Genomic DNA, 21,829 nt, shown 5'->3' with positions numbered 1-21,829 from the left:
GCTTGTAATTTGAAGATTCGTGAACGAACCTGATTCATTAGACAGATTAACCACTAGTAACACATAGACTTTTCATTGTCAAAACCCATCCTCATTTTGGGTCCTGTTCGTGTTATTTTGTTGTTCTCTTGTCGCAGAGTCTGAAGACCTCAAAGTTCTTTTTTCCTCCCTCCTACAAGCCTGGTTTAAAAGGAAAGGCCAAATCAAAGATTTGATAAAATGCAAGCTGTTTGACATCTGTAGACATACCGTCTTACCTACGTGGCTGTGCAAAATCATACTTTGATGATCTAAACAGTAAGCTGCTTAGGGGGAAATCCCCGCAATTCGCAATTCGTCTCTCCCAACCTTGCGCATAGCAGCCAGCTAGGCAATTTATATTCAGCAACTCCCTGTTCTTGTTTAATTTCCTCAGACAAAACAAGAGATTGCGGTGGGCCCGCCAGTTCAAAACAGCACAACTTGTTTCTCCTGCTTCTTTTCATCACCTCATGAATCAGGGGATTTTGGAGCCACAGGGACCCTTAGAGTCATCTGATCTGATGCCTAGTTTACAGACAGGGAACCGAGGCTCCCACTGAGGAACTCATTCAAGGTCATGTATGTCTAAGTGGCATAGTTGAGTCTTCAGTTGTGTTTTGTTTAACCCTCAGAGTTTCCTTCATTTCCCCCTTTATCTGTCTTTCTCCATAAGAATTACTCACATTCCAGGGGAGAAGGCACAATCTGCTGAGCGCTAGCTGTATGCCTGTTTTTAAAAACAGCACCAGCCTAGCAGACGACACGATTACCAGTCATCGATTCGTGTATAATCAAGCTTGTTTTTGGACGTTGGGTTCCCATTATACGAGAGAAATCTAAGGCAGGCATCACGTTGAGAATCTGTGAGCCTCTACTCTTGGTTTCCAGGCACCATTCTGGAGCAGCCTTGTAAAATGTGAGGAAGGCATCATCACAGGGCTGTGTCCCTTACCAGCTTTGCTGCTTGTAAAGCTGGGTTACTTGGGGCAAGGTGTCTGTCTCTTCTGAATCTGTTTCCTCATTAAGTCATTGCGGTACACGGCGTGCACTTCTTGTAGTTATCGTATTGCGTATGGAAGTAAAGTCGTACACAATACAATGGAAATGAGGTGTAATAAGGAGCAGGAGAGGGAGGGCGTGGTTCCAAAGTGCGCCTTTGGAACGAATACAGGACAGCCCTGAGTGGTCGGGAAGCTCGTTGGCATTTCTGCCCGAAGATGTGAAACAGATGAACGTCCTCTAACTGACGACTTTACTGCAGCGAAAGGCTTTTTGGGAGGGATGTGCTTCCCATGGGAATCTTTCGCAAGCTGGGGTTGGGCAGGCGGATTCTCTCTTGTGTAATAAGCAAAAAGCAGCAGGCGCGGTGATTTTGATATCCCTCTCTTGAGCGGTGCAGAACCACAGCTGTCGTTTCTCGGGAAGACAGACACATCTTAAAGTTTGGGGAAGAAGCGGTGAGTAACCGAATCGATTGGTAGCTTCTATAAAAGTCACTCTTGTGCCTTGAGCACCTTCTTTGCGTCTAATCCAGGGTCTGGAAATGTGAAAGAGACGAAAATAAGATGCAACGGGGTCCTCGTTTGTGAGGAGTTTTCCTTTCGAATTGGTGGCGGATGATAAGCAAAGTTATCTGCGATTAATTACCCAAACTGCGTCGGAAGGAAAAGATGTCAGATGTCAGGAGAAAGAGATTCCTGTAGGCTACCAGGGACCCCCGCCGTCACTTGTTGAATAGCATTGTGAATGGGAGTTTCAGATTGTTATGTGTGTATATCCAAAAAATGAGCTGTTGTTCCAAAGAGGGATAAACCGTAAGTGAACACAGACTTTAGGGAGACCGTAGGAGTCTTGACTGGAGCAGAGGATAGCATTTGGCAGATGATGGAGACTAACGTGGATGAGTAAGGCCAGGAGAATTTTGGAAAATTTAGGAATCTAGGAGTTAAGGAAACATATTGGTCTATATGGTGTGTGTGTGTGTGTGTGTGTGTGTGTGTGTGTGTGTGTGTGTGTTTATAACAATCCTTGGTAGCTCTTTGCGGGATGCTGCCTTTGAGAGTTTCTACCTACTTTCTGATAACTAAGAACGAGGAAGAGATAGAGCTTGGTCATTACCCAACACGTTGTGACACGTCACTCTCATTACTTCCTGTTTCCATCTGAGAGGGGGGGCCGCTGGAAGGAACTATTCCCCAGTGAATGGGGACTAGGGGGAGTCAAGGCTATGAGATCTACGTTTTCTATAGTAAACCAGACATTTACTTACTGGGCAACACAGTTGAGTCCCCTGGCTCTCACACGAAGGAAGTGAACTTCATTGGGTCGAGGAATCCATCAGGAACTCACTGCTATGTTTACATCCTCTGCAGCTTCTCCTAACCCACTTCATTAGCCAAGCCGTGTTCGGAATTCATTGTCTAGTCCAAAAGCTCAATAGTAAATTCATTTCAACATAACTTGTCCAGGTTTCTGTGCCAAGACTACAGAAGAACACTCTTTGGGTGAGTCCCTTCAAATAAGCCGCTTGGAAAAGATGTGGCTAGAGGTGTGGACTCCATCGCTGACGGCCTGTGATGTAGGGAGAAGCCTCCGGGCCAGCTGCAGTCACAGGATGTGTTGCAAGTTCAAGAAAGAGCAGGAAGGGGCGCCTGGATGGCTCAGTCGGTTGTGTCCAACTTCCGCTCAAGTCATGATCTCACGGTGCGTGAGTTCAAGCCCCGCGTCAGGCTCTGTGCTGATGGCTCAGAGCCTGGAGCCTGTTTCAGATTCTGTGTCTCCCTCTCTCTCTGACCCTCCCCCGTTCATGCTGTGTCTCTCTCTGTCTCAAAAATAAATAAACGTTAAATTTTTTTTTTTTTTAAAAAGAAAGAGCAGGAAGTACCCACAGTTGGCAATGACCTTTGTGGGATCTGGCAGATGAGTTAGCGACCATCCTCACGTGCTCGTTAGAGCTGCAGGGATGGGGAACATCTTGGTTTCTTGGATCGTCAGGTGAATGGCAAGAACAGAATCTCTAAAGGTGATTCTTTTTTCCTAGAACCACGCAGATCGCTTACCAAGAGAGCGAGGGCAAGAAACAAACCTGCTGAAACAAACAGACAAAAGCAGCTTTATTGAACTCTGATTTGTATACTGTAAAATCCGTCCCTTTCAAGCTGGATGACTTTTAGTAAATTTACAGAGTTGTGTACCCACCACCAAAATCTAGTTTGGGGATGTTTCCACCTCCCTGAAAAGCTCCCTTGGTGCCTGGTTGTGCTCAGTTGCTATTCCATCCTCTCCCCTGCCCAGGCAACAAGTGATTACTGGCTGCTGCACGATTTCCAGTAGATTTGCCTATTCTAGGCATCACAAATAAATAGAGGTCTAAAGTACGGGATTTTTTGGTATGGGACTTTCATATAGCATGGTTTTTAAATTTTCTTAACTTTATTTATTTTTGAGAGCATGCGCACACACGTCGGGGAGTGGGTAGAGAGAAGGAGACAGAATCCCAAGTGGGTGTTGCACCATCAGCACAGAGCCTGATGCGGGGCTCGAGCTCATGAGCTTGTGAGATCATGCCCTCAGCCAAGATTAACAGTCAGACGCTTAACCGACTGTGCCACCCTGGCACCCCTAGCATAATTAAAAAAAAAAAATTTTTAATGTTTATTTCTGAGAGAGAGTGTGAGCAGGGGAGGGGCAGAGAGAGAGGGAGACACAGAAATGGAAGCAGGCTCCAGGATCTGAGCTACCAGCACAGACCCTGACGCAGGGCTCGAACTCATGAGCCGTGAGATCATGACCTGAGCCGAAGTCAGCCAGTTAACCGACGGAGCCACCCAGGCACCCCCTCCCTTGGCATAAATTTTTTGAAGTTCACCTGTGTTGTAGCCTGTGTCCTTATTTCATCCCTTTTTACTGCTGAGTAGTGTTCCATCGTATAGATCGATCCTATTTTACGTATCTATTTGTTCATCAGTGGATGGGTAATTTCCACTTTTGGGCTGTTGTAAATACTGCTACTTTGGTTTCCTGTGACCCGTTGTGACAAATTACTACGAACTCAGTGGCTTAAAACAACAGAAGTTTATGTTCACAGCTCTGAAGACCAGAAGTGTAAGGTGAAGGTGTTGATAGCCAGTGCTCCTTCTAGAGGCTCTCGAGGAGATTCCATTTCTTGCCACCTCCTCTGGTGGTTGTGTCTGTCCCTGACTGGAGGTCACAGTGGTTCAGTCTTTGCCACCACCTTCACATTTCCTTCTCTCCCGTGCATCTCCCAAAACTCCCTCTGGCCCTCTCTTACCAGGACACATGTGATTGCCTTTAGGACCCACGCTGATGATCCAGAAAATGCTCTTCCTCTCAAGATCCTTAACTTACCCCAATTCTTTTTTTTAATGTTTATTTATTTTTGAGAGAGAGAGAGAGCTCGAGCAAGCAGGGGAGAAGCAGAGAGAGAGAGGGAGAATCCAAAGCCGGCTCCAGGCTCTAGGCTCCGAGCTGTCCGCACAGAGCCGGACGCGGGACTCAAACCCATGAACTGCCAGATCACAACCTAAGCCAAAGTCAGACGCTTACCCACCTGAGCCACCCAGGCGCGCCTAAATGTTTTGCTGCGTAAGGTAGCATTCACAGTTTCCGGAAATCTGATGTGACTATCTTTTGGGAGGCTATTTTTCTGCCTACCATAGCAGCTGGGAATAGTCACAGAAAGTTGCCGCGTAGATGTGTTTTCATTTCTCTTCAGAGTGAGCGGGGAATGTAATTGCTGGGAATGTACTGGAAATTTATGTGTGGCTTAAGAAACTGTCCAACTGTTTTCCGAAGAGGCTGTGTCGTCTTCCATTCCTGCCGGCCATGAGTGAGGGTTCCAGTTTCTCCACATTCTTGCCAGTTGTCTACCTTTTTAAAACTCTAGCTGGGGCGTCTGGGTAGCTCCGTCAGTTCAGTGTCCTGCTCTTGATGTCAGCTCAGCTCATGGTCTCACAGTTTGTGAGTTCGAGCCCCGTGTCAGACTCTGTGCTGACAGCTCGGAGCATGCTGGGGATTCTGTCTCTCCCTCTCTCTGCCCCTCCCCGGCTCGCTTTCTCTCTGTCTCTCTCTCTCAAATAAATAAACCTAACAAACAAACAAAAACCCATAGCCATTCTAGTGGGTGTGAAATGGTATCTTGTGGTGAATTTGCATTTCCTTGATGACTAATGACGATGAGCACCCTTTCGTGTGTTTCTTAGCCAGCATATATGATTCTTGGTAAAATGTCTCTTCGGAGCCCTTACCCATCTTAAGACGGGTTTGTCGTCTTTTTGAATCATCAGACTTAGCCTATTTTCCATAATCTGGCCCAGTCACTGCCAGTCCTGAGGATGTGGTGATTGAGGTCACCTTGATGCGGAGGTGCTGGGCAATCCATTTCCCCAGGACGCCCAGACCTGGGAAAAGATGGCCGTCTCCACATTGCACTGTGCGTTAGTCTGCTCCTACAGGGTAGATGGGACTCAAAGTGGCCTTTTGACTCCCAATTACTGTGTCAGCGAAGCCGGGAGATGGCTCATTCTGTGTCTTAGAGATCTTGAGCTCAGTGGTGATGGAGGCTGGCTGTTGTCTGATGGACAAGGGACCCACCTACAGAAACCCACACTGCATTCTCATTGTAGCCTGGTGTTTTCTTTCATAACTCTTCCCACAATTGAAATTAAGTAGTTGTTTCTGTAACACAATACATTTAATATCTTCCTCCATCTACTGGACTATTAAAAATCCCTGGGGCAGGGACCCCACCTGTGGGTTTTGTCTCTGTCCCCGGCCTCGAACACAACGTGTCGTAGACAGCCAACCAATTTTTGCCAGATGGAAGAATGAGTGTAAATTACCAGTAACGGGGGTTTAGGAGGATGTCCTCTGCTTTACAGTGGGTGATTCACACAAAATCATTAAATAGAGGGCTGTTCGTTCCATAAGTAATTCATTAACCACTGACTGTGCTGTGTAGTGACTTGTATTTTAACTGCCACTGATGCCATTTCCCCCATGTCTTTCTCATTTCCAGCGATCTATAACTACAATGCCTCTCAAGATGTGGAGCTCTCCTTGGAGATCGGAGACACGGTTCACATCCTGGAGATGTATGAGGGTAAGTCTGGGTGGCCTCCTGCCAGACGGGGAAAGGGAAGCACAGTGGAAGTTACTTATTAATAAGGCACTTCGAGCAATCATCAGCGTGCCTTACTTCCTGAAATGGTGCTAGTAAAAAAACCCAGGAAGTACTTAGGCTATACAACTTTGTGCTAAGAGTGATTTCCAACACAGCCAGCCAAATACATGAGTGCCGCCGTGCTCAGACCCCAGAACGTCAGAGCATATGAATAGCTGAACCCCAAGCCGCGGATGCAGAAGGATCCGACACAGTGCTGGCCCGGGAGGAGCCACGTGGGACCCTGGATTGGCTGCCGCGCAAAGGAAACACTGCCGATTAAGTGGCTCTTTCTACTTGGCACTAAATGTTGCCAGATTGGGGGAGAAATGAGGGAGAGACTTACTGGTGCTGCTGAGATTCTTTCACAGAACTAGGTCAGGGCTACAGCAGGTCCAGAAAGCCCCGTAGTATATTTCCTGCAATTAGGTCAGGCTAGGGAGGTGGTCCAGTTAACCTGTCAGTGGGCCGTAGGGAAGTACTCAGCACGCCTGGTTTGTCTGAAAAGCACAGGTCGTGCCCACTCCCCCCCGCATCCCACCCCACCCGAGGCTTGTGGCTCCATCTCAGTGGAGCTTGAATCCCAGCAGGACCCCTCCACGTATCCACATTTCAAATTCAAATCCCAGAGTACCACCAACATGCGTCCAGGCCACCGAAGTTGAGGATCAAAGCAAAGACCAATTTTCAGGGCCCGTTGATTCCCTCTGAAGAGTAAGGCAGGAAGAAGGTGGGCAGCAAGGAAGACTTTTCTCAGAGGGTGAAGCTTCTTAGAATCAGGATCTCTAGATTTTCAGGGTCCACACTTGCCCTCATCCACGTAAATGCTTGTGATGGCGGAATAGCAAAGGTGGCCATTAGGAATCTAATGCACTTGCCTAGAATGGGGGGGAGAAAAGCTGGGAAGCCAGGGGAAAAGGAAGCAGGGTTTGGCCATAGAAAAGCTAAGTCATTCTGCCTGATTGCATAGAAGAAGACTCTATTATCCCTGCTGCCTCCCTTTATGTTTAGGCAGGCGGCCAGGGTTTCCTCTCCCTTCCACACAGCTCAAAGCACAGCCATGCAGCTCCCAGGGGCAGGGAGAAGGGGGAGAGGGCCGTGCAGACTCTCCCCACACCCCCCTCTCTTTGCTCTTTTCATCCTCGCCATCTCAGGTCCAGCCCAACATCGGTTCCATGTTGTCCCTAAATCACCAAGACACAAGGGACAATCTACTTACTGTCTGATCTCAAGACTGCTTTGCTTGTTGAAACCACAGTCCCCTCAGGCCTTACTAGGTCATACTTCTTTGTCAGGGGCCAGATTTATCCATTCTAGCTAGTATCTGTGTTACACGTTTTTGCATTGTACAGGCAGAAGGCATGTGTTTGGCTTTGGAAACTCTTCCGTATAGGCTTGAAAAGAATGTATGTTAGGACCATCTGTGGATGATAGTTAGATTCTTATTTCTTTATCATTTTTTTTTCAAATTTGCTGTACATCATTGTTTTCCTCCATTTTCCATCAGAGGACAGTGTTCAGTCTTTCACCATGCTTACAGTTTATGGCAATGATGATGATTTACGGTGATGTCAGTTTTTTGCCTTATATATTTTCAGACCTATTTTTAGGTACGTACAATTTTAGAATTGTTATACTGAAACAGTTTGCACTTTAAAAATTTTTTTAGAGAGAGTGCAAGCAGGGGAGAGGGGCCGAGAACAGGGGGTGGAGGGGAATGAGAGAGAAAGAGAGAAAGAGAATGAATCTTAAACAGGCTCTACCCTCAGTGTGGAGGCTGATGCAGGGCTCAATCCCACGACCCTGGGATCATGACCCGAGCTGAAATCAAGAGTTGGACGCTCAACTGACTGAGCTACCCAGGCGCCTCTAAACAGTTTGAACTTTTAATTCCTGTTTATTAAATCTTTTTACCGTTAGTTTTGTCTGTAGGATTGCTTTTTTCCTTAGTCTAGTTTGTCTGAAATTACAGCCAACTCATTGGCGGTCTAGGACTCCCCATTTTTGTTCTCCTGGACCCACCAGGCCATCAGAAACGCTGCTCGGCCATTCAGGAAACTTTTCTTAATTCGGCAGTTGCCCCAAGAAGAGAGGAGCCTCACACGCTGGCCTCGTCTCTCTAAGGTTTGATCTCTTTCAGATCTCGACCTGGTAATTCCCGCTTGACCGTAGTAGAGTTGCAGTATGTGTGCATGTGGTGGGTTTTGTCAAGTTTTTCCAAGTGTCCTGTGGAGTGTAGGAGGGAAGAGCGGAGAGTTGATTGGAAATAAAGTAGGTGATGTCTTTTGAATACACTTGCAACGCTCTCTCTTCATCGTTACGTGACCCGAACATAGTTTTTTGGAATCGCTCATTGAAGCACTCTGTCCTCCTAGGATTCATATAATGGTCCTTTTAAATTTGTGCTCTGTCTTTACCGAGTGGTTTCCCAGTTGACCCATGGACATTCCTCAAGGTAGTACTCCTCTGGAGCCAGCCGAGGAGGTCACTGAGCTTGGTTGGATTGAAACATAATCCAGATCCACGAGCACCTCCATTTCAAGCACCTTCTGGAGCTTGAGGCCAAAAGCCACAGTGCTCCTGGTGTTTTGGAGCTCGCTGGCGCTGGCCCAGCTGATAGGCAGTCACACAAATACCTGTCACTTCATCGATGCTGCGTCTTGAGTATGATGGCCCCAGTGCTCCAGTCCTGACCGCAGGAAGCTGATGTTCTTGTTAACTGCTACCATAAAATATTTGGGGTGCCGCAGGGCTCTTTCACGTCAAAAAAGGATGTCCGTGCCCATTTGAAACCTGGTGTGTGTCAAGGTATGAATGGGCAGACTTAGAACGTGAGCTTACGGAGTTCCTTTACCACCACCAAGAGGCATGTCGGTTTTACGGAGATTATCGTATTGGATTATGTCTTTATATAGTGCTCATTTTAGGGGATTAATTTTTTTTTTAATTTTTAAAAAATGTTTTATCTATTTTTGAGACAGCGACAGAGCATGAGCAGGGGAGGGGCAGAGAGAGAGGGAGACACAGAATCCAAAGCAGGCTCCAGGCCCGGAGCTGTTGGCACAGAGCCCGAGGCGGGGCTCGAACTCACCAACCGCGAGATCGTGACCTGAGCCGAAGTCAGACGCTTGCTTAACCGACTGAGCCACCCAGGGGCCCCTGGGATTAATTTTTTTTTTTTTTTTTTTTTTAATAGTGCCCACCTTGCCAGATGCAGTGATAGGTTCTTATGTCTCCTAAGTACTTCGAGTTCTTGGCTGGGTTCTCAAATTCCTTTATTATTTCAGGCAGTTCAGGACTAAGTGAGTGCAGGAGTACTTTGCAAACATTAAACAGGGTGGAAATGCTGAGTAATAACTTAAGTTCTCTCCCTCCTCCCCCATCTCCTCTTTCCTTTAAAAAAAAAAAAAATAAATAAACAAGATGGAAACGCCCAGAGTACTGCCAGATGGAATTTAAGGCTAATGCTGGCACTATTTCATGGCCTGAGGGGTTTTGTGTCTTCCAGCTTCCTGTCTGATTTGGCTGCTGGGGCTCCCCCTCCTCCTGCACACTCCGCCCCACCCTGCCTTTGAGATAGTCGCACACCAGACCTGTGTGTGCTTTTTCTGGTATGGACACGAGTCTACCTTTCTGGAGCCCAGCTACGGAAAATTCTTTTCTGCCCACAACCCATCACCGAAAACCACTCACGGCTCTTCCTTTTGCTGTTTCCTGGCCTGTGGTCGCATGAATAATTATGAAAGTGGTAGCTTCTTGAAGGCAAAGCCAGCTCGTCTTGCGTCTGTAGGGCCGGCGCCTTGCACAGCACCTGGCACATAGTAGGTGTTCTGCAGAAGTCCGTTAAAGGAATGAAGACAAAAGACAGGACCAAAGCACGCCTGACGGAGCAAGGCAAGCTAGCATGGCGAGTAAGAGAGGGTGGCAGTCACCTCCACAAAACCCCAGGTATCATAGGCAGAGTTGCTCTCCTTTTATGAGGGAAATATGGGAGGCTCCAACATTGCCCCCATCCGCAGCAGACTGCAGAAGGATTTGGTTATTGCATGAGTTTTGTTGTCTTTGTTTTTAATAACCGCTGCGTTGAGATCTATTTCAAATACCATACCGTTTACCCATTTAAAGGATACAGTCCTTAAACGGGCAATCCTTGTGCTTTAAAGGGCAAGCGTCATCACTGTCTACTTGCAGAACGTTTTCATGAACCCAGAGAGAATCCCTGTACCCGTTTGGTGGCCATTATCCCCCAGCTCCAAGCAACCACCAACCTCGTGTCTGTCTCAGGAGATTTGCCCCGTCTAGACCGTTCATATAACATGGGGCCCTTTGTGACTAGCTGAGTGCAGTGGTTTTAAGGCTCGTCGTTGTTGCAGCGGGTATCGGTACTTCCTATCTTTTTACGGCTCGATAATATTCATTGTATGCCTACATCACATTTCATCTATCCATTCATCCGGTGATGGACATTTACGTTGTTTACGCTTTTCACCTGTTAAGAGCAATGTTGCTATAACCCTTTACGTATAGGTTTCCGTGTGGACGTATGTTTTTAGTTCTCTTGTTCCTAGGTATGTTCCTAGGAGTGGAATTGCTGGGTCATATAATAACTTTTCCTTTTGGGGAAGTGCCAGTCTGATTACTTGAGTTTTGCCCCCAGACCACAGCCCAAACGAGTGCCCTGCTATCGCTTATCACTCACTGCTTTCTGTCACCTTGCTCCTGAACTTCATTTGCTACTAAAAATGGGCGCAGGCACGGAGAACCGGCCGTGTGTACTGCTCGTGTTGTAGCGGCCCCCAAGAATTGCGTTCCTTCAGAGACTTTTTCAGGGAACGAGGTCCCTCGAGGACTGAAGCCAGTGGCCTCGCCTCTCTTCATCTTTGGTATCAGCCCGGCCTGTAGTCATCGCCATATCTTCGCTTCTGTAGCCAGGCCAGGGATTTGGTAGCGAGGTGGCTGTTCCCTCTCGCGCTGCTCTCTGGAGATTCCAGTTGTGGTCATTTCTTCACTCAAAAGAACTTGCTGAGCAAGTGGCGGTGCTCGTATTCTGTGCTAGGCACGTTTATTGAACGCGAGAGATGCCCTAGGCACTGAGGTCACCTGAGTGACAAAACAGCAAGGTTCCTGTGCTCACAGGGTCTTCATTCGAGGGATAGACAAAAACAAGAGAGCAGAGTGAGTAAACAAAACAATTCAGGTACTTCGAAGTGCTGTGAGGGGAAAAAGGATGATACTACCGGGACCAGAAGTAGACGTGGGTGATGGCGAGGGAGAGGGGAGAAGGCAGAAAGTACTGCTTTAGATCAGATGATTTTGTCCCTCTCTAGGTTGACCATCCTGGGCAGGACACTTAAACTCTTCTTGTGTCACGGTCATTGCATCTAAAATCGGGTCACTCCTTGAATTGAAAGTGATTAAATGAAAGTGCTTTGAAAAATCAGGTTACAGCATTCTTGTTACCATTAAGCTCTCCTCTCCTGTGACCAACCAAATTCCAGTCATAAGTGACTCAATGCCCAGGGTCTGTTGTTCCAACAATGAGTACTGGTTTCCTGCATTTGATTCATATGCATTGATTGATTCGTTCTCAGCCCCATAAACCACTCACGAGCTCAGGAGAGAGGGTGGCTGGTGTTAACAGTGATTTCTGAGGGTAAGCATAACACAATTGGCCATAACAAAATGAGATAATGTCTCAAAGGCGTTCCAAACTCTACGGAAGCAAGTACAGCACAAAGCTTTGTACAGTTTTAGTGTAACGCGTAGCGGCCCAAAGCATAGCACAAACGATTGCGTTGGAACCAGAGGAAACAGGCAATCTTGAAAAGTTGAAATAAAAAGAAGCATTTGTGTATATATAGGCAGTCCCAATGTACCCATGTTATTTCTTGTGTATAGAATGAGTCCGGTTTTGAAATGCACCTTTATCGAGAAATCCATTCCCTTACAATAGAAGGAATTCATATGGATTATGACTTCAGCTGTATGTATCTTGAATCTTATCTTTATAAAGCAGGCTTTTTCTAAAGTTTATTTATTTATCTTGAAAGAGAGGGAGTGAGCAGGGGAGGGGCAGAGAAAGAGGGAGGGAGGGAGGGAGGGAGAGAGGGAGGGAGAGAGAGAGAGAGAGAATCCCAAGCAGACTCCATTGCCGAGTGTGGAGCCTGACACAGGGCTTGATCTCACACTCGTGAGATCACGACCTGAGCCAAAATCAAGAGTCGGATGCTTCACTGACTGAGCCACCCAGGCGCCCCTAAAGCAGGATTTTTTTTGTGAGTAAGTATAGCGGGCAGTATCCTGGCAGATAGGTAGAGTTCCATGGCAGTGAATTTTGGTTCCTTGGCTGACAAAACTCTAACAGGAACATAAAAAAGAACTTTTTTCCAGCAGAGGTTTAATAAGCACCTTTCTGGGGTGCCTGGGTGGCGCAGCCGGTTAAGCGTCCGACTTCAGCCAGGTCACGATCTCGCGGTCCGTGAGTTCGAGCCCCGCGTCAGGCTCTGGGCTGATGGCTCAGAGCCTGGAGCCTGTTTCCGATGCTGTGTCTCCCTCTCTCTCTGCCCCTCCCCCGTTCATGCTCTGTCTCTCTCTGTCCCAAAAATAAATAAACATTGAAAAAAAAAAAAAAATAAGCACCTTTCTGAGATGTGCTAAGTGGACCCGTATTGGATCATCTGATACCGTAAGGTCTTACTGAGCTCTTTCAGAATGTCTGATTCAGGAAGAAGGATTGTCACACCTTCCCGTCCTGTACAGCCCGGTAGCCTTGACATGCCCCTGTTGTACCTCTTCGTGTTTTCTTCTCCATGTAGTCAGCTTTGCGCAATGATCACAGACGAGTAAGAGACAAAAGCAAACTGAGATTAATTCGTAAACACTCAGTTCTTACCAGCATGTAGAAAATGCTACTGGGTAGAAGCTGAAATAAGGCGTCTGATGTGTTTGTAACTTTCATTTGCTTTTGTCACCCGGCGGGGCAAGATCATTGAAAGTATACTGTAACTCAGAATCCGTGGCTTCACCATGTTCTAGGGTTAAAAACCACTGCCTTTCACACACATCACTGGCAGCGAGCCCAACGGCTTGGATTTTATGATAAGGACTGCGTGCAAACGTTTTGGCATCAGCCTGGGAAGCAAATTAGGCCTTGTCGAGTGTGCCGGTCATTTCCCACATCTGTCTGACCTTTACCTTCAGTCCTGCCTGTCAGCTACTACTCCTGGGGACATGTGTTCCTGAGACGTGTTTTCCCAAAAGATGGATGTGGCGGCGGGAGTGTGTTTACAAGAAAAACTAATTAAGAGTAGAACCGGTGAGAAGTTTCAGATTTAATCTTAGCAAACGGAGAGTGCCTTTTCTTCTTTCAGAAGCATATTTGGATGTGCTTGTAAAATGCCATCCTTAAAATTTAGGTTACTGGTATATTAGGAGGTAGGACGCGGCACCTTCTAGCATAGGGGTCAGGACTTTTTTCCGAGCGGTGCCTTCGTTCAGTTACGTTGTCGTGATGCAGCTGAAGAGGCAAGCCCAGCCTGAAAGCAAAAGTGTTTTGGGGAATGCTCTGGAGGAATGGTCTCCTGAGCTTTTGGCGTGCCATTAATTTCCATCTCCAAGGGATCTTGCTGGGATCCAGGGGTCGAGAAGGTGGCAAAGTAGTGAGCAGGCTCCTTCCATCCCACACGGACACGTAACCACGCATGGCTCTCTTCGCACTTCTGAATGCTGGGCCATTCGCATTATTTGGTGTATAACTTTTACCAAAAATGCCTTAGGTGTCTCTTCTCCATTGTGAAACGTAGCACATCAAAGCATTGTGGCATAGGTAAGACTCTGTGAACGATTAGCGTAAGGAGAAAGTCCTAGAGGCAAATTTAAGATCGATTGAGGGCACATACGAGAACCATATTTCTCCTCTTGCTTATATCTGGAGAGAGAAGGTTGACGTATGCCTCTACTTTGCTCATGGTAATATAAGGGCAATTTATGATCTCAAAAAGCACACAGGGGGACTTGGGCATCACAAATACCCACTCTGTGCTGGAGTGCCCCATTTTATTCAACCCGTAGAGGCGAGTCCTCCAGTAGAAAGTGTCATAGAAAACATGCTGCCTGAAAAACCTGAATCCCGTGAACCAGTCTTAGAAGCAGGTGGGAACTTCAGTTCTTTTCCTTGCCTCGCCGCCGTGTAGAACTCAGGCTACAAAGAACTGTGCACAGAGTAAGATAGGCAGGATTCTTGTTACAGAAAGATTTTCAGTCCGACCCTTATGTTCTGTGTATGTGTCCCCAACGTTTGTCATCTGATCAGTATTAAATACGTCAGGACTCAACTTTGCCAATAGGAATCTAAGATTTTTTTTTTTAATTTTTTTTTTTAACGTTTATTTATTTATTTTTGAGATAGGGAGAGACACAGCATGAACAGGGGAGGGTCAGAGAGAGGGAGACACAGAATCCGAAGCAGGCTCCAGGCTCTGAGCTGTCAGCACAGAGCCCGACGTGGGGCTAGAACTCACGGACCGCGAGATCATGACCTGAGCCGAAGTCGGCCGCTTAACCGCCTGAGCCACCCAGGCGCCCCAGGAATCTAAGACTTTAAACAACTGTACCTGGCAAGGTAGTCCATCTTCTAGGTGGCAAAAGTAACTGACACTAAATTTCTAACCTTGAATACTTGTTTAGTGTCCACCAATATAGATTGAAGAGTCTGTTACTAGAGTTGGAGTTGAAAGAATGGGAGGGGGTTGGAGGAGAGCTTTTTGTTTTGTTAGTCTTCCTGTCACGTTCATTGCCCACCGAATGTCAAGTCAGGCCTCCAAATACCCTATTTTGGTAACTTCTGAGTTCTTTTTTGGCTGCGTTCAGTATCTGCTCAGACCCTGAGTTGTTTAGCACCATTTTCTCAATTATTCCAGCCATTGTCGTATGGTTTTCCTGTCACCCGCGCTGTTTCGGTAACTTTTTCTGGTTACTTTTCCCTTAAAGTCCTCTTTTCCATGATTTCCTTGGGGCCAGGGAACTTACCATCTTGGAAACTACAAGCGTATCCTATCAGGTGCTCCGGGTCTGGAGTGAAGCTTCCAGCTCCCTTACGTCTGCTTCGGCTCAGTTCGTCGTCAGGAACTTAAGAATGATTTAGAGAAGTTCTTCTTCCAGGGAGCACAGACACATTCCTCAGAAAACAAAGAAAAGAGAACTTTAAATAGTCTAGCGTCATCAACACAGGAACCAGACGATGGCCCTGGAGGTAGGAGATAGCCCCTGGATGATGTCACTGGTACCCTTGGTGCCAGATTTGTCTGGCATCTTGCGTCTCCTGCCTGTGCCAGGCATTGAGCTAAGGGCTTTCATGTACTGAATATTAGTTCTTTCAATCCGGGGAGAGCAGAGTTACTGATGCTCGTTTAATAAATGTGAAAATCAGGTTAAGAAGCTTGGAACTTTACACGGCTAGTAAGTGGTAAGCTGTGACTGTCACCGTGGCCCTGTGGATTCCAAGTAGAATGTTCTTTCTTCATTGCGAGGCCTTTGAGGAAATGACTCTTCTATTTTGGACGTGACATATAGTTTTTCAAAGAGGGTGAGGTTCTTTTTTGCTTTTTAAGTAGCTGGCAGACCAGCTTACCACCACCCCAAATGTGTCTGCATTGGGGTGAGCTCTTTCTTTTTTTCTTAATTTAATTTTTATTTTATTATTATTTTTTCACGTTTATTTACTTTTGAGAGAGAGAGAGAGAGAGAGAGAGAGAGAGAGAGACACCTAGCATGAGTGGGGAAGGGGCAGAGAGAGAGGGAGGCACAGAATCCCAAGCAGGCTCCAGGCTCCGAGCCATCAGCACAGAGCCCCACGTGGGGCTCGAACCCACGAACCGTGAGATTATGACCTGAGCCGAAGTCAGACGCTTAACTGACTGAGTCACCCAGGCGCCCCTGAACCCTTCCTGAACATCCTCCCCTCCACGGCCCTGCCACACTTGTCTGCTGCTCTGGCCAGGTGGTCACCTCCCTGCTCTCAAAGCCCAGAGTGTGTTTGGGCCCGCTGTACCCCCAGTGCCCATGTGTCTCGGCTGCTCCCCCCACTCCTTCCCCCCCCCCCCCGCCTGTTTTCAGGAGCTGGCTTTCTCTGAGCAGGTAGGCATGTCTATTCCAGGGGAGCATAGCACAGTCATCTCCACCCAGAGATATTGGTTCCTGTCCCCCCAGTCCATACACACGAGGTCAGAATTACAAAGGGGCTGGACTGCCGTCGCCGATAGTGTGTCCAACCCCCTCAGGTGTGGGGGCAAGAGAAGCAGAGTGGTCAGCCTGAAGCAGTCTCCCTCCCTGTATGTGTTTGCCACTGAACGGACGACTGGCGTCCCCGATGGCACCCTCCTGCTTGTGTTAGTAAAGAGGGCATCAGAATCGAACGCAGCGGTCATTGGCTCGGGCGCTCTCGGAAGGTTTCGTGTGGTTCCCGTTCGTGGCCTTGCCGCTGATCTTCCGCTACTGAGACTCTCGGTGCCGTCAGCGCTGCTGGGCCCCGCCTTGGCTTCTGCCACTGTCAGTGTCATCACACCCCTGGCAGCACGTCCTGACCTCTGTCTGGGTTCTCAAGGTGGAGCCCAGCGGTTCACTTTAAGAGTCTGTAAGTACAGCTTTGCCCTTTCATTTTTAGGATGCATCGCGCCGAGGAACTCGGAGCAAGTTAGTACTAAGTGTCCCAGACTGGTGGGGCTCTCTGGACGGCGCTGGGTCATTGGCGATGACCTTGCTGGGTCATCGGCAAGGGGGGCATTGCCCCCTTCACCCTACTTGTGCTCTAAGCTAAAACACGAATGTTTCCGGTACTCTGCCCGGGAGGAGTTTCCTCTCTTTCTGGGGCCTCTGTTCTCCCCTGAGAGAGTAAGGCCGCGTTTATGCGTGCCCTTTACCTCGGTGGCCTCCTCAGTAGGCTTAGACGGTTACCTGAAAAGAGCAGCCTGCGCTGCGTTTCCAGAAATCATCGGCAAACTGGCCACGCAAGCGTGCCTTCCCCTCACCCATGTCTCTGTTCCACCAGCGACGAGATTAGAGAGCCTTTGAGAGCGGGGTTTGGGGTGCACAGTCTCCCAACCCCTCGGAGCCCCGTGGAGCCAGACATAGGTCTTTATGGAAATGGGCCTCCTTAAATAGATCTTGCTGCATTCTCGTGGATTCCTCACTCCCAAACCTGCATCCCTCTCTCGTCCCTCTCGCAAATCGGCGCTGATGCTGATCCCGGCGCCGGGGTGAGTTGCGCCTCATCCCGTCGTTTCAGCTTCCTTAAACTAGTTGGAGAAGCTAGAGACCCACATCACAGAGGACGGCAGTTAGAGCTCCTGGCAAGACTGCTGACTGCTGGCCGGACTGCTTTGCCTTAAACAAGAAAGAAGGAAAAGGCGACATCCAGGAAAGAGGGAGTTGGCAAACCTGAGCGATGATGTTGATCAGACTAGGGGAAATTGAATTCCCCCGGTGTCGCCGAGCTTCGGGGTGTCTGTGAAGCCAAGGGAGGTTTCCTCCTTTTGCGGTGGGCGTTTGGATACTCGTGTCTCCGTCGTGCCGGCTGTGGCTTGGGTCTGCCCCCACCCCCACCTTGGACCAGGCCCCTCTGCCTGTCTCAGGAGGTGTTGGCTGGTTGAAAGAAGTCTCTGGCATTACCATCTCTAGTAGGCAACGAGGAGAAACTTGGGCATTCTTAGCTATGGACTCGGATTTTATGAGCTAACACACTGGGGGGAAAAAGTTGAATGTTTTTGTGGAAGGAAATTTAAGACACGAAAGCCTAATTACTTTCACAGTTGAAGAAACGGAGTCCCGCAGACCTGGTGAGCACAGAACCGGGCTTTTTCATTTCAGATGAGTCTTCATAAGGAGCCACGCCTCCTCTTTTCTGGACATTCTGGCCTCCAGGCTGGTGCTTAGGGTCTGCCCAGCTCTGCCCGTTGGGCATGGGACCCCACGCCTTGCTCAGACCTCGCTTTGGGGTCTGGTTTTAGAGGTGCAGATTTTATTGCACGGTTCTGGCCTTGCATTCATCTGTTCTGTCCGTGACCACTGGCTCGCTCACAAGACCTTCTCTGATGAAGCCATTTAAGCGTTACGGATTGCCCGCGATGTGCCAGGTACCGCAAAGACGGGACTCTTTCCTGTTCACTCAAGAAATAAAGTGAAAGACGGAAACCACATCTCTTTCTTTTCCACTGACTTGGCATGCTAGTGTGCATGGGTTTTCTACCGGTTGGATTCCATGGCCACGCTTCCTTCCCGTGGGAGGCAGTGCCTTGAGCAAGCATCCCGTTCATCCGCTGCATGGCCACGGAGGCAGTGATGAACCGGGCGGCAGGAGACCTGTGTTTGCATTCTCAGCTTAGATTCTAAGTCACTGGTTGACTCTATACAACCTTTCCCATTCCTAGCTTGTGTTTCCTCTTTTTTTTTTTTAATTTTTAAACATTTTTTTATTTATTTTTGAGACAGAGACAGAGTATGAATGGGGAGGGGCAGAGAGAGAGGGAGACACAGAATTGGAAGCAGGCTCCAGGCTCTGAGCCATCAGCACAGAGCCCGACGCGGGGCTCGAACTCACAGACCGTGAGATCGTGACCTGAGCCGAAGTCGGACGCTTAACCGACTGAGCCACCCAGGCGCCCCGTGTTTCCTCTTTTTTAAGTAAGGGTGTTAAATTTCAGGGGACTCTGAGTTCCTTTGGAGCTCAGACTTAACAACATCTATCTGCGCATCGTAAAGGCACAAAAGTGAGCGAAGATATTTCACTGGGAAGCCTGATTTGTCTCCCAAACAGGTATAACGGGCTTGAATCACCTTTGAGTGCCTTTGCATCCTTTTCATTTCTGCCTTTGACCTCATTTCCAAAAGCACTGGTGAGCTGCCCATTGCCTTTGGGAAGCGCGCATCCTGCAGTTGGAGGCTCTGGCCGGCAGTGAGAGCTCTGGCCTGCCTAGGAACCAGGATCCGCCAGTGAGCTGTATCCGTCTGTCCTCTGAGGAGTTTGCACCCAGCTGTTCCAGCTCGCCAGCTTCCCCGGAGGGACCTCAGCCATCTCTTTGAGGAGCATCGGCTCGGGGATGGGAGGGCAGGCTTTGGCCATGGAAACCAGCCAGCAAACCCGGACAGGTTTACCTGGCCCACAGGGGATGGACCTTTGACCTTGGCCTAATTAACCGTGCCATATACCCAGCAAACTCCCACACCAGGGGACACTTAAAGGAAAAAGAACAGGATTTAGCACATGCTCTCCCTCTGGGGATCATCTCTGGCCCTTCCCCTCCCCCATGTCATGGTATGTATAAACAAGGGCTCCCTGTCTGGTTTTTTGGCCTTTGATTCCGCGGATCGCAACATTATCGCAACATCGTGAATGTACTTGGCGCCACTGAACCAAATACCTCAAAATGGCTAAAAGAGTAAATTTTATGTATATTTTACAACACAAAAACTCTTTACTGTTCTTGTGGGGGGGGGGGGCGGTGGCTAGTTCATTGTGGGATTGCAAAATGAGAGATTTTACAAAACTCCATGAGTTACACATCTAAATAATGCTTTTATGGTGCAGGAAGTCCTGAGTCCCCCTCAGCAATTGCCTTTGGAGTCTTCAGGACATTCATAATTCTCCCTCTGTGTGCCAGTGTCTTCCAGCCTTCCCATTAGAAGCCCTTTGTATTTAATGATTTGTTTATGGATCTATTTCCTTCCTCCTTGAAGACTACGTCTGGGCTGCTGGCATTCAGTGAGTGGTTTTTTTTTTTCTTTTAAACGTTTATTTGTTATTAAGAGAGAGAGAGACAGAGCATGAGCGGGGGAGGGGCAGAGAGAGAGGGAGACACAGAATCTGAAGCAGGCTTCAGGGTCTGAGCTGTCAGCGCAGAGCGCGACGCGGGGCGCGAACTCACAGACCACGAGACCATGGCCTGAGCCGAAGTCCCACGCTTAAGCAACTGAGCCACCCAGGAGCCCCCAGTGTTTTTATGTATAATAAATGAATGGTCACGTTGGTGATGTAAATCCTTGGCTCCAGTCGCTCCTCCAAGAGAGTTTGTAACCACACTTTCTAAGGCAGCCCCACCCCCACTCATCCCTCCCCCACATTACTCTCCTTCCTTAATACCATTTAGCCCCATGTGCAGTTACTTGGTTATTTGCTGGGGCTTACGGGTACTTGTGTTTTTCTTCCCATCATAAAGCAAGACTCGGAAGGGTGGAGACGTCGTACGTCTCGCTCTCTTGGCATCTCTCTGATGAACCGCCGATCTGTGGCTGAACTTTTGGAAATTGCAAAACTCGTTCAGATTCGCCTTGGAGCACAGAATGAGCAGTGAAGATCAATGATGTTTTAAGGAGGCACAATTAAAATAAAAATGGTGGAAAAATGGTCCTGTGATTTTTTTTTTCATACATGCTTCACTGCTTTCGGAGGCATTTTCGGACAAAAATATTCAGTAATATTTGGGAGCAATGTCATTATCATGGAATTCTAGATCACCTTGAGGTGCTTACTTTGTTTTGGTTTGTTTCTTCCTATAAAGTTTATTTATTTATTTTGGGAGAAAGAGAGAGAGAGAGAGAGAGAGAGAGCGAGCTGGGGAGGGGCACAGAGAGAGGAAGAAAGAGAGAATTCCAAGCAGGCTCCACACTGTCAGCACAGAGCCCAGTGCGGGGCCTGAACTCATGAACTGTGAGATCATGACCTGAGCCCAAATCCAGAGTCAGACACTCAACTGACTGAGCCACCCAGGCGCCCCATTGAGGTGCTCACTTTGTAATGCTCATTTGATAGTATAAAGTTTTGCATGGCTCTTAAAAATTGCAGTGAAATTCATATACAGGAAAATACACTCCTCTTAGGTATTCAGTTCAATGAATGTTGATGAATGAATGCACTCCATGTACCTAATACTCCCAGTCAAGATGTAGAACGTTTCCCTTGCCCCAAAGAGGACCCTGTTGCCTTCTTGCACACAATTCCCGCTCCAAAAAGCAACTGCCGCTCCAAAGTAGGTCACCATGTGTAAGTTTTCCGGCTCTTCAACTGTATATAAATGGGATTATGCGTGTTTTAGTATAACACTAATCCAGTGTAATACTAGCTTCAGGAGTGGAATTTAGTGATCCGTCACTTACGTATACTGATCTTGGGTGAATACTTCCAAGTAGAGATACTGCTAGGTCATAGGTCATGTGTATGTTTAATCTGATGTGAAACTACCCACAATGTGAGAGAATTCTGATTGCCCCTATCTGTACCAACACTTGGTACAGTCTTTTTAACTTTAACCATTCTAGTGGGCGGAGAGTCATTTCTCATTTTTAAAAAATACGTCATTTGTACTGAGTTGAATTCATCCTGTTTGGAGTACAGATTTTGACGAATGCATGCACTCAGGAAATGCCGCCACGAGATACAGAACAGTCCTATCTGCACCCCCTCCCCCCGTCCCCCCAAATTCGCCAGCGTCCCTCTGTATCAACGCCACCCTCAGCCTTGTTCTGTTTTCTTTCCCTATAATTTTGCCTTTGCCTAGTCCTGGCTGACCAGGGCTTATCAGCTTTACTTTTTACCCTTAATTTTCAATTTTATCCTTGTCAGAAATGCATATAATTTTA

The 21,829-nt window shown here is 47.8% G+C and overlaps 1 protein-coding gene across 1 annotated transcript in view; it reads left to right on the top strand.

Moving 5' to 3' along the window:
• The window catches only part of DOCK5 (dedicator of cytokinesis 5), a 218,508-nt gene that overhangs the window by 53,367 nt on the left and 143,312 nt on the right, over positions 1-21,829 (top strand). The window contains exon 2 of the mRNA XM_027077373.2: positions 6,059-6,142. Within this exon, the coding sequence (XP_026933174.1) occupies positions 6,059-6,142 (84 nt within the window). The remainder of the gene's footprint in view (positions 1-6,058; positions 6,143-21,829) is intronic.

This window comes from Acinonyx jubatus, chromosome B1 (genome assembly GCF_027475565.1).
Source record: "Acinonyx jubatus isolate Ajub_Pintada_27869175 chromosome B1, VMU_Ajub_asm_v1.0, whole genome shotgun sequence".
Lineage (NCBI taxonomy): Eukaryota > Metazoa > Chordata > Mammalia > Carnivora > Felidae > Acinonyx > Acinonyx jubatus.
Note: the sequence above shows the minus strand (reverse complement) of the source record. Positions and strands in the feature narration are given on the sequence as shown.